Source organism: Meleagris gallopavo, chromosome 14, assembly GCF_000146605.3.
Source record: "Meleagris gallopavo isolate NT-WF06-2002-E0010 breed Aviagen turkey brand Nicholas breeding stock chromosome 14, Turkey_5.1, whole genome shotgun sequence".
NCBI classification, from domain to species: Eukaryota; Metazoa; Chordata; class Aves; order Galliformes; family Phasianidae; genus Meleagris; species Meleagris gallopavo.
In genome coordinates this window covers 892,840-903,820 of record NC_015024.2, presented here as the reverse complement: position 1 = coordinate 903,820, position 10,981 = coordinate 892,840, and the positions used below count along the sequence as shown (strand labels likewise).

The 10,981-nt window shown below is 47.5% G+C and overlaps 2 protein-coding genes across 4 annotated transcripts in view; both read left to right on the top strand.

The window, feature by feature from the left end:
• The window catches only part of RRP9 (ribosomal RNA processing 9, U3 small nucleolar RNA binding protein), a 6,951-nt gene extending 4,081 nt beyond the window's left edge, over positions 1-2,870 (top strand). Inside the window, exons 2-11 of the mRNA XM_003209962.4 lie at positions 6-132; positions 725-849; positions 1,158-1,250; positions 1,434-1,534; positions 1,644-1,778; positions 1,952-2,014; positions 2,090-2,238; positions 2,336-2,415; positions 2,531-2,604; positions 2,702-2,870. Coding sequence (XP_003210010.2) covers positions 6-132; positions 725-849; positions 1,158-1,250; positions 1,434-1,534; positions 1,644-1,778; positions 1,952-2,014; positions 2,090-2,238; positions 2,336-2,415; positions 2,531-2,604; positions 2,702-2,807 — 1,053 coding nt within the window. The 3' untranslated portion in view covers positions 2,808-2,870. The remainder of the gene's footprint in view (positions 1-5; positions 133-724; positions 850-1,157; positions 1,251-1,433; positions 1,535-1,643; positions 1,779-1,951; positions 2,015-2,089; positions 2,239-2,335; positions 2,416-2,530; positions 2,605-2,701) is intronic.
• A 23-nt stretch (positions 2,871-2,893) lies between these two features.
• POC1A (POC1 centriolar protein A) overlaps positions 2,894-10,981 on the top strand; it is a 53,769-nt gene continuing 45,681 nt past the window's right edge. The window contains exons 1-3 of one of the 3 annotated variants that reach the window (XM_019619997.2): positions 2,894-2,967; positions 5,112-5,196; positions 8,913-9,084. In XM_019619997.2, coding sequence (XP_019475542.1) covers positions 8,924-9,084 — 161 coding nt within the window. In that variant the 5' untranslated portion in view covers positions 2,894-2,967; positions 5,112-5,196; positions 8,913-8,923. Of the gene's footprint in view, positions 2,968-4,190; positions 4,295-5,111; positions 5,197-8,912; positions 9,085-10,981 lie in introns of those variants that run through there. The other 2 variants (XM_019619998.2, XM_003209961.4) reach the window with 2 other exon arrangements.

Below are 10,981 nucleotides of genomic sequence, written 5' to 3'. Positions count from 1 at the left end.
GCTAGGTGTGCCCTCCGGCCGCTGCCGCCATCCGAGTGCTGCGGGGCCACCAGCATTCTGTCACCTGCCTTGTTGTCTCTCCGGATGACAAGTTCATCTTTTCGGCTGCTAAGGATGGCTCCGTCATCAAATGCAAGTGCTTCCGCTTCTCCTGACTGCCTGCTGCAATCAGCCTCGCTGCGATGGGGACCTGGCGGGAGCGGGGCTGCGGGTGGAGGTGGATCTGCCCATCTCTTACATGGAAGTGGCTGCGGGGGACAAGAGCTGGGCTTGTTCAGCCAGGAGGAGGCTTTAGGGAGACCCCGATGTGTCCATCCAGGATTTAAAGGGAGTTTGTAAACAGGGAGAGCGACTTTTCACATGGGTGGATGGTGATAGGGCATGGCATTGGTTTTACACTAGAAGAGGAGAAATATAGATTACACGTGAGGAGGAAATCCTTTTCTCAGAGGATGGTGAGGCCTGGCACAGGCTGCCCAGAGAAGCTGTGGGTGCCCCTCTCTTGGAGGTGCCCACAGCCGCACTGGATGGGGCCTGGGGCAGCCAGCCCATGGCAGGGGAATAGGAACCAGATGGTCTTTAAGACTTTTTCTAAGCTGTTCTATGATTGGCCTCTGGGCAGGGCGGGTTGCATCGCTCTGGGCTTTGTGCACAGCTCACGGCTCGTTTGTGCTTCCTGGGGCAAGGGAGGCTCCTGTGGGTGATGGTATTGCTTGTCTTGCAGGGGAAGTGGAGAGTGGGAAGAGACTCTGCGTGGTGCCTGGGGGCAAGAAAGGCACGGAGGGGCAGCACATGGGGCACACGGCCCATGTTCTCTGCATTGCCATCTCATCGGACGGCAAGTACCTGGTACGGTGACTGGATGCTGGTGCTGCCCCATGGTGCCTCACACTGTCACTAGTAGCTCTTGGCCCTGTTCCTATATAGTCATGAACCTCTGAAAGAGGAGGCCAGGCGGGGAGGTATATCCTTTTCCAGGATTCTGGAGAACAGTTCCTAATGCCCGGCTTCATCTTGCTGGTGAAGCTGGGTTGAAGCAGCCTCTGCTTCAGCCATCATCAGGAGTGTTCTTGGACATGCCTCCCCCAGCAAAACACACGGAGTGGGAGTTGTGGGTCTGTTGGGGCAGGAGTTGGGCATCCCCTCCTTTCTGCCAGGCTACAGGAGACAGGAACAAGCTGATTCTGATCTGGGAGGCAGCCACCTGCAAGCGCCTTTATACGTTCACTGGTCATCGTGATGCCGTGTCGGTAAGTAAAGATGTTGGCTGAGATGGGGAGGAAGGCTCCCACCTCTGGTGGGCAGTGCATGCTACCTTCTCTTGGTGAGCTGGGACCAGTGGGGCCTCCCTGCAGTGGAGGCCCAGCTCTGAGACTGCCCTTGGGGGCACTTGGGCAGGGCACGGTTTCATCTGTTGGTCTGTCCCTCCACAGGGCCTGTCTTTCCGGAAGGGTACATACCAGCTGTACAGTGCATCCCATGACCGCTCCGTCAAGGTCTGGAATGTGGAGGAGAATGCTTATTTGGAGACCCTGTAAGACCCTGGTGGAGTGAGGTTTTGTCACTGTATCCCCAAGCAAAGGGAGGAAGAGTGAGGGTGTGGGGTCATGGCCTCTGCAGCTCCTCCTCATCTCCCCTGCCAGCTTTGGGCACCAGGACATCATCACAGGGATGGACAGCCTGAGTCGGGAGTGCTGTGTTACCTCAGGGGGACGAGATGGCACTGTGCGTTTCTGGAAGATCCCCGAGGAGTCACAGCTCATTTTCTATGGGCATCAGTAGGTCTGGGGCAGGAAGGGGGTGTGCTTCCGCTTGCGGTTCCAGCAAAGCTTCTGTATGTGTTCAGCATCACCAGGAGCCTGTCAGTACTGTGGGGATTCTGTCAAGCCTTTTGTGCCCTACAGGATTCCACAGTATGCTCATGATTACTGTTAATTGTCTGCTCTTGCAGGGGCTCCATTGACTGCATCCAGCTCATCAATGAGGAGCACATGGTGTCAGGTGCTGATGATGGGTGAGTACAGGGCTGGGAGTGTGCACAGCCGTGCCAATCCTTGTGCCTCCAGTGCCTTCAGCCCCTTCTCTGCAGGTCAGTGGCCTTGTGGGGGCTGGCGAAGAAGAAGCCACTGGCACTGGTGAGGCAATCGCATGGGACGCAGGGCTCTGCCCAGGACCTGCAGCAGCCGTACTGGGTATCTGCAGTGGCCGCCTTGCTCAACAGTGACCTTGTGGCTACAGGTGCCTGGTGCTCGGAGAGCTGTATTCTCTTCTGGCAGTGCAGGTTTGGGGTCCTGTGCTTTTGCTGGTGCTATGGTGTGTGCCCTCTTTGCTCCAGGTTCCCACAGTGGCTGTGTGAAGTTGTGGAAGTGCGGTGAGGGATTTCAGAAGCTGGAGCCCCTCTGTGATATCCCATTGGTACAGATAGGGGATGCTGGAGCTGGGGGGAGGCCCTTGCCAAGCTCCTCAGGGTGGGAGCAGGCCTGGGGCAGTTGCAGTGCACTGGTGCTGACATCTCTGCTATTTCCTCCAGATTGGCTTTGTCAACAGCCTGAAGTTCTCATCAACGGGAGACTTCCTGGTGGCTGGCATTGGGCAGGAGCACCGGTACCATTCCTATGCACCATTTTCCAGGGCTTAGACCCTCCCTTCTAGCACCTGGCTGGACCAGGAAGGCATGGGGGGACACTCTTATCACCTGCAGGTTGGGCCGATGGTGGAGAGTAAAAGAAGCCAAGAACTCCATTTGCATCATTCCTCTTAAGTGTAGAGCCGAAGCCCCTGGTCCTATGGCAGCTGATTGCGCTTAGTCTCCAAGCACTACCCCAAGAGCTACAGGAAATGGATCATTAAAGCCTGTATAATACAGAGTACAACAGCTCCAGTGTTGTCAGTGCTGCTTGGGGCTGCAGCGGTGCACCTATCCCTGCCTAAGGGCCCTGCCTGGATACACACTGTGCCCTTCTTGAGGTGATGATGTGAAGTCTGCTGATCAGTAGCTATTGCACGCTGTGGGCCTGCACTACAAGGCCAAGCCTGGTGAAGGCAGATGTTAAAAGTATGGGGGTTCAAGCAGCAGTATCCTCCTAGGCTGTCCCAGGGAGGTGGTGGTGGGTGCCTCAGAGCTGCACCTGTGAGATGGCTGTGTTGCTGCAGGGTAGTGAAAGGTCCCAGGAGCAGTTTGGGGTTTAGCTATGTGTGGTGCAGCAGGGAGGATTTGGGACAGGGCAGCCAGTCCTATGAGCACGGCAGCACCCTGCAGCACCTGCTGTGCTGCCCAGTCCCCTTGCCATAGCAGTTGAATCAAACAACATTCTTGAACACTTCTGTGTCAAGAAAATAATCCAAAGACTGAAATGGGGTTGTGTTCCAGAAATGATAGTTTGCACTTCAGCCTGGGACTTTAGAATTTAAAGCTGGGGCTTTGGACTCCCCTGTTCAAGGGCTGCTGGATACCAAAATGATGCTTTGATCCCTCAGAATGGGTATTTGGACCATAAAAGGAGGCTCTGAGCCCGAATTTTCAGGCCTTGTCTGATAGAATGGGGATTAGGGAACTTAAAAAGATGGGTCTTTTCTCTTTGGACCCTAAAAAGGTGGCTTTGCTGCTTAAAGTGAAACTGCGCGGCCTAAAAATTAGACATTACACTCTGAGAATGACAGCCTGGGCTCTAGAGCTGCTGTCAACCAATATCAGAGCTGAGTGTAAGCAAAGTAATGACAGCTTTTGGTTCAGAATGGAGTCTCAGGGCCCTGGCAGCAAGAGTTTGGTCACTAAGACCTGAGGGACCAGCCAAGCAAAAGAAGATCTGCTATCACAGATAGAGGCTTGAGACCCGAAAACAAAGTTTGGAATCTGGAAATGAGACATCGTAAAAACCATGGAAAGGAAAAAGCTTTGGGAGCCTGGGAATGGGGTATCGGGGCCCTAAAATAGGCCTTACGACACTGAAAAGGGTTATTTGTAACTGAAACGGAAGATCTGGGTCCCGAACAGCAGGCTCTGGGAACTAAGAGCCATAGAATCGTTTCGGTTGGAAAACTTCGCTTAAAGCCTGTGGGGCTTCAGGGAGGCTCCAGCCCAAGCCGGCACTCACAGACGCTTTGCGCCACTTTAGGCAGCGCCCCCATCCCACTGCCCCGCTCAGCCGCGAGGAGGCGGGATGGGACCTCCCTGCCGCCGGAGGGCGCTCGACCGCGCGCCTGTGACCGCGCGCAGCTCCGTTACTACGGGGGCGGGAAGGAGCCGAAAACAAACGGCAGCGCGCGGGAGGGCGGCATGGCTGCCGGCGGAGCGGTGAGGGCTCGGGCTAACGCGCTGCGGGGTCCGGGAGTTCGGCGTCCGGAGACCCGCTGAGGCCCGGTCGGAAGCACTTTGGTGGTGGGCGGGAGTAGCTCTGGTTCCGTGGGGGCCTTAGTGCTGCTGAGGCCGGGCTGCATGACGGGGCAGCGATCTGGTGGCGCTTAGTGTGAGCGTGGTTAGGAGGGGGGGCTGTGTGTGTAGGAGCAGGGCTGGAGGCTGGAGGACTGATTTTGAAGTCTGAAGGACTTTCTTTTTGTGATTTTTTTCTTTTTTTTCCCCCTAGAGATTTGTTTGGTTATTTTTAAATTTTCCCCCAGTTCCGTGCTTTGCCTCTGCCTTTGCAGCACAGCAGCTGTAGAGGTGTGCTGGTTGCCATCTACAGGGGAATGGCAGCGGCCAGACCTTTCTGCTGCAGTTCTTTTTACATCTGGCTGTTTTGGTGGGTGTGCTGAGTTTGTCCCTTCTGTGCAAAGCGTGAGCTCTGTGTACGCCTGGCCTGAGACGGGCAGCTGTTAATGCAAAGCTGTACCTGGTGTTCCAGGCTCAGCTGTGGGTTCCCGGCACCAATAGCAGTGGGAAGTATATTGCCAGAAATGCACAGCTGGTTTGCACAAGTTGGATAAGACCAGGAGAAGTTACCAGCGTGAATAATCTGCTCTTTCAAAAACTTAATGATATACAGGGAGATACATGATGTTCATACCAGTAGCTGACTTTCATGTGGCTTGGTTAGCTTGCTGTGGAAATAAAATGTTTTTATTCTGTGACGATGATTCTTAATCTATCTTGTCTGAACATTATTGTTTTCTAGGATGATCCATCTCTAGAGAGGCATTTCAAAGGCCACAGAGATGCCATCACTAGTGTGGACTTCAGCCTCAATAAGAAACAATTGGGTAAATCGTCATCTCTCTGTATTTTGATGGCCTGCTGGTAAAAAAAGATTTCTTAAGTTATACAAACTATGGAGGTCCTGAATTCTAAAAGACTTAAGAATTCATTTTTACAGTGAAAAGATTGGTGAGTTTTGGGATGAGTGGTTTATGTACGACTGGAAGAATTGCAGAAGTGCAGCGTGGTTGAGGTTGGAAGGGACCTGTGGAGTTTGTCTGGTCCAGTCTCCTAACTCTTGCTGGGTTCCTGAGAGCACGTTACCCAGGACTGTATACATATGGCTTTTAAACATCTCCAGGGAAAGAGTCCACAGCCTTTCTAGGCAACCTGTTCCAGTGCTGAGTCACCCTCTCTGGGAAGAAATTCTTCCTCATCTTCATTTGCAACTTCCTATCTGCAAACTTTCTGTTTGTTCCCAGTGCCTCTCGTCCTGTTTTTGAACCAGGGTGACGGATTGTGAGCATTCTGTTGGAGCATTGGGAATGTCTGCTGCTGCCTAAAGCTACCTTGCTTTATGGTGCAGTAAATGCAAATTAAAACTGTATTTTTATTTTTATTTCAGCTCTGCATAAGTATTTTTCTTCTTCCATCTTCTGTTTTTCCTGGTTTGGCATTTGCCTGTGGTTACACCAAGGCTTGTGTCACAGCTGCTGTTAGTTAACTTGCTGTGTACTCTTGGAACAGGAACCAGCAGGAGTTTTGACTCTTGATGAAGCTGTGGTTTGGTCTGTGAGAATGTTGCTTTGGTTCACAGTGAAGATCAGGCAGAAATGGTCATTGGAGTCGGTGTGTCTGATGGACTGTTAAACAGAAATAAAGCAGCCTAGCAGGTGTTGTAAATTGTAATAATCCTGTTCTGTGTCTTACAACCTGCAACACTGTAGCTCTGGAAGATACAAGGAAAGGAAAATCAAACCTGTCTGGGACCCATGCTGTCTGTGTTGTTTTCTGCTTTTTCATCCTGCTCCTTGTATCTTTGATTGTGGAGTGATTTCATTGCCTTCTGCATCCCTAATTGCTTGCCTATCCTAAAAACATATCTGGTCAGTGCAAATCTCTGCTCAGCTGGGATGCTCTGAATGCAACTTAACACTGCTTTTGACTGGCCTTTCTGAAGTAGAATGAGAGCCTTTGCCTCCTCCAGCTGGGCCTTGAAAGAAGTACTCTTGATATTTTTAATAAATGTGATTGTGTAAGAAAGGGAATGAGTTCTAAGCATGTTTCTTTTTCAGGCATCATTGGGTCAATCACATATACTTTACTGTTATGAGATCTTAGAGTTTTTTTTTCCCACCTCCTTTCTTTTTCCACACCAAAATCAGCCAACCAACCCTAAAGGACTAGATCTTTCTATTTGATTAGATTGCTTGCCTAGTCCAGTAAGGATGGTACTTACTGCTAACAAATTCCAAATAGCATCCTACCAAAACACTTTAATGACATGTCAGAGCATGATTCATTATTTTCCTTTTTTTTTTTTTTTTTTGTATCAGTCCTGTAAAAACTATGGTATTTACAATAGTTTTTTGGCCAGACAATGTCTTAGTGAAACTATGATGAAAGTTTAAATCCCTTTCTGCTCAGCCACGTACTCAATCTGCTTTTATACAGTTGTCTCCCTTTAAAACCTTAAGATATTGCTTGAATGAGATACAAAAGCAACAGGCAAATGCATAACGTTGTGTTTGTTTGTTTGTGTGTTTCTCCATCAAGAATATATGTAATCATAGAACCATTAAGGCTGGAAAAGACCACTGTGGTCGTGAAGTCCAGCCATGAGCCCATCCCCATCCGCTCACTGACCACGTCCCTCAGTGCCACATCTCCACAGTTCTGCAGCACCTTCAGGGATGGTGACCCCACCGCCTCCCTGGGCAGCCTGTACCAATGCATTACTGCTCTTTCTTGGAAGAGATTCTTACTAATATCCAACCTGAACCTCCCCTAAAGAAGGTCTGCACCTCTGCCAGACTCAGAACTCAGTACACTTCTGCCCCATTGCTTGTGCACCAGCATCTGCTTTGCAAGTGACTCTGTATGAAATAAACATATCCTGAACAGTATCAGAAGAAGATTGTTATTTTTCTGTTTAAGAGACGGTGAAATGACATTTCTAGCTGAAGCTATTTGTTGTTTTGCCATAATGCTAATGAACTGAAATCTTCTTGTAATTATGATACTGCCATATGAGGACCTACTGTCAAACTGATCTTTATTCCTAGAGGAATCTTAAGATCTTGGTGCAGGTATGTCCCATGTAGCTTTTGGGAAGAGAAAGACACCTAGGGCTTCTTGGCAGGCAAAGATGTGCACACTCTACTTGTAGAAAATCTACAAAGTTTTCCATTATTTAGGTGTTAAGGTGCTGTAGGAGGCAATCTTCATTGGCACAGTCTCTGAGACTTGCTGTCTAGTGTTTTTTCTCTTTGCTGAGTTTATGCTATTATATATTTACTCTTTACCAATAACCAGGGGCACTATGTTGCAGACTTCATGTAGCATGGTGGGCTTCAGGGGGCATGAATAGATTTTCACTTTGCTGAGTTGGCAATGAGACCTGAGGAGAGCAAGTCTAGGCTGGAATGGAATTTATCCATGTAAACTGCTTGTCTGGTGTTCTTGTCAGGGACAGTTTTCCCTCCCTACATATGGGGAGAAGCAATGGCTTGTATAAATTTCAGCAGCTTGGAGATGCTTTCATTTGAGATGTGTTTTTGTCAGGTTGGAGCTGGCCTCTCCTTACAGCCAGCAGTGAGCTGTGGAAGAGAAGCAAGGCAAAGAACGGAGCATTTCTTGAAGATGGGGTCAGTTTTATTTGCTGTGTGCACACATCTGAATTCTACCTCCTATTTACAGATCTTTTGCTGATGAAGGAGGTCTTAGAAAAACAGCATCTGACTGGGGGCACGAACATTCTTCTTCTAAGTAAAGTGTTTGTCCCCTGCAGAGTCCCTACAACCTCTTCTTGTCTCTGGAGCATGCATTTCACCCCTTTTTCAGAAGCCCAGGAGTGAAGACAAATTGCAGTTTGTGGTGGTTGCTTTTTTTTCCCTCTTTTTTTTTTTTTTCTTCTAACTATTGAGTATGGAAGCAGACATGAGAATGCTGAGTGGGTATAGGTAGGTAGAGGGACCCATGTCTCCACCCATAGTCCCTTCAGGCTTCTCATGATTGCTATGAAGTCCCACTGACTCCTCTTGTTGCAAAATGAGCACTGCTCTAATTTTATTGCAAGCTCGGATTTTTCCTAAGTCCTGAACTGGGTGTGATCAATGTTTTGCTACAAGAAAAGAGCTCAGTGGCAGGGGGATGAAATATGTATGGGTTGCCTTTAAGTCATAGGTCACAAGGCTTTTCTGCCTAATTGATAGGGTGCTACTTGATATTCAGACTGCTTCTGTTTCCAATGAAAAAGTGATAAGATAAGCTTCCTCCATAGAACTTCTATGCATTTCCTTAGTGTGTGTTTATTTGGCTTTGCAGATTCTGTGGCCTTTTCTTCTGCAGCTCTTGCATTATCCTGGGAGCTGAAATGTCAGTTCAAGCCAATGCAAGGCTATGAATTGCTAATTAAATACACAGTGTGCAATGCATCAGTGAAATGCAAAAGTATGCGTGAAGCTGTTGGAAGCTGTGTTGCCAAGTGGAGAATGAAAAGTAGCTCCATTTTAATTGGAGGAGAACTAACACAAGTTGCCTTTTTTTCTTTTCAACACAGCAAGTGGCTCAATGGATTCAAGCCTGATGATCTGGAGTATGAAACCTCAGATGAGAGCCTATCACCTCGTGGGCCACAAAGATGCAGTGATGTGTGTTCAGTTTTCCCCTTCTGGCCACCTTGTAGCTTCGGGCTCCAGAGACAAAACAGTCTGCTTATGGGTTCCCAGTGTGTAAGTAGCTATTCCCTCTGTGTATCCTTTTGTGTTTAACTCTGGCGTGGGATTTTTACCTCTTGAAAGTAGTTCTCCAGGTCTGGGGCTGAGGAAAGAACAGCTTTATGCAGCAGCTCAGACAGAGAAGAGGCAATTCAGTCTTGAAATGCCACTGGAGATGAAATTGAAGCCCCTTAAAAAGCTTAAAGTCACTAATGTAGCCTCTTTTTCCCTGCTCTTTCCCAGTCTCTTATAGCAAACCAATCCTTTGCTTCTCTGCCAATCGAAAGCAAGATGCTTAAACTCAAGCTGGAGTATAGCAAGATACTTGGAGATAATTATTCTGTGAGCAGGGTGAAGGTTACTAACTTTCAAGCCTACTGTAGTCCATCCAATATTAGATGGTTCCTAATCTTTATTTCTTGATCTAAAACTAGTAACTTTCCTCCATTCATTGTAAATGATGGCATAGTGCTAAAAGATGATTTTTGGATTGTGTATTGACTGCTTTTTGTGAGCTTTCATGTGATTAATTAGAATTTACTTACGTTTTCAGTACCTTACTTGCCTCTTCCAATAAGGATTTCAAATTTTTGAGTAGAGGGCTTAGTTCCTTTGAATGGCAGTCCAACCTGTTGGCTTGCCTGGGTTGTCCTGAGTGAAGAGGAATTGTCTTGAGCTGCATATAAAGTATATAATATAGTTAATGTATAAAAGCTGCAAAACCTCTTAATTTTTTTTTATTAAAGCGTTAAAAAGCCAAAAACCATAATGCTAGCAGGATATTCAACCTTGTTTTAGTGGAACTAATGCATCAGTCTGGTTCATTGGAAGTGGTTGCTGTTCTTAGTGAGTTCCTAAGGTGTTCAGCAGAGATTTTTGATGAGATTTTACTCTTTCTATGTTCCATCCTTGAAAACAGTTGTTCACAAGTTTATGTACTGCCAAAAAGTCATGACATGAGCAAGGCAGATTGTGAAGCCAGGGACATCTTCCTCTGGTAAGATGTAACTTATAAAAGTCTGCTAAAGAGACATAATCAGATTTCTCTTTCAGATGAATATCTGATGGCAACCCTATACATTCCAATTTAAAATTAGCAGATAATGTATATTATGTCAACTGAAAATGGAGTCACAGATACACAAAAAAATTGATTCTTTCAGCAATCTTGAAACCTGTTCTCAAATTCCTTTATCAAAATGAAAAGCAAGGCTGCATGTTTTTTGCCGTTCACAGGAACGTGTTTAGCCAATGTATCTGTGTTGGAAGTGCTCAGTCACAACCTGAAACAGTGTTTGAGCACCTGGTGGGAAGGCAGGGCCAACCCAGGGGAGCTCAGGTGCAAGCAATGCATCTGAGTAACTAGAAGGGGTGGAGCCAGGATCCATTCCTTCCCAGCCCTCATTTAAGGCTTGTCAGTGGAGGTGAGGGCGTCTCTTGCTGGAGAGCCCTGCCTACCTGAAAGCTTCCAAAGGTAAGCAGCTCTTTTCCTCTATTTTTGTCTTTATGACTGCTGTATTTGGACTCGTTCTCATTTGCTGTAGCAAACTTTTTGTCACCCTGCTATCATCGTCTGTTATCATCATCCCTTTATAGCATTACGGTGTTAAAATACATAATTATTAACTGGAGTCAGCCCTGTGCTGTGCTCACCCTTTGCCCTGGTTTCACCCCAGGCATCATTAATAGCACACCTTAACTCATTTGTCAAGTTCTTGGCAGTCATTGAGAATCTTCATAGCTTCTTTTATTTTACTGTTATGCATTATTTTATATGATATACGAGAACACAAGCAGGAGAGAGCAGAGCTTCTGCTTCAAAACTTAATTTTGCTGCAAGTAAAGCTTTTTGTGGCTGAGATGCAGAAAAGGACTTCCCAGTTTTTCCTCTAGCTTCTTGTGGAGTTGTGTT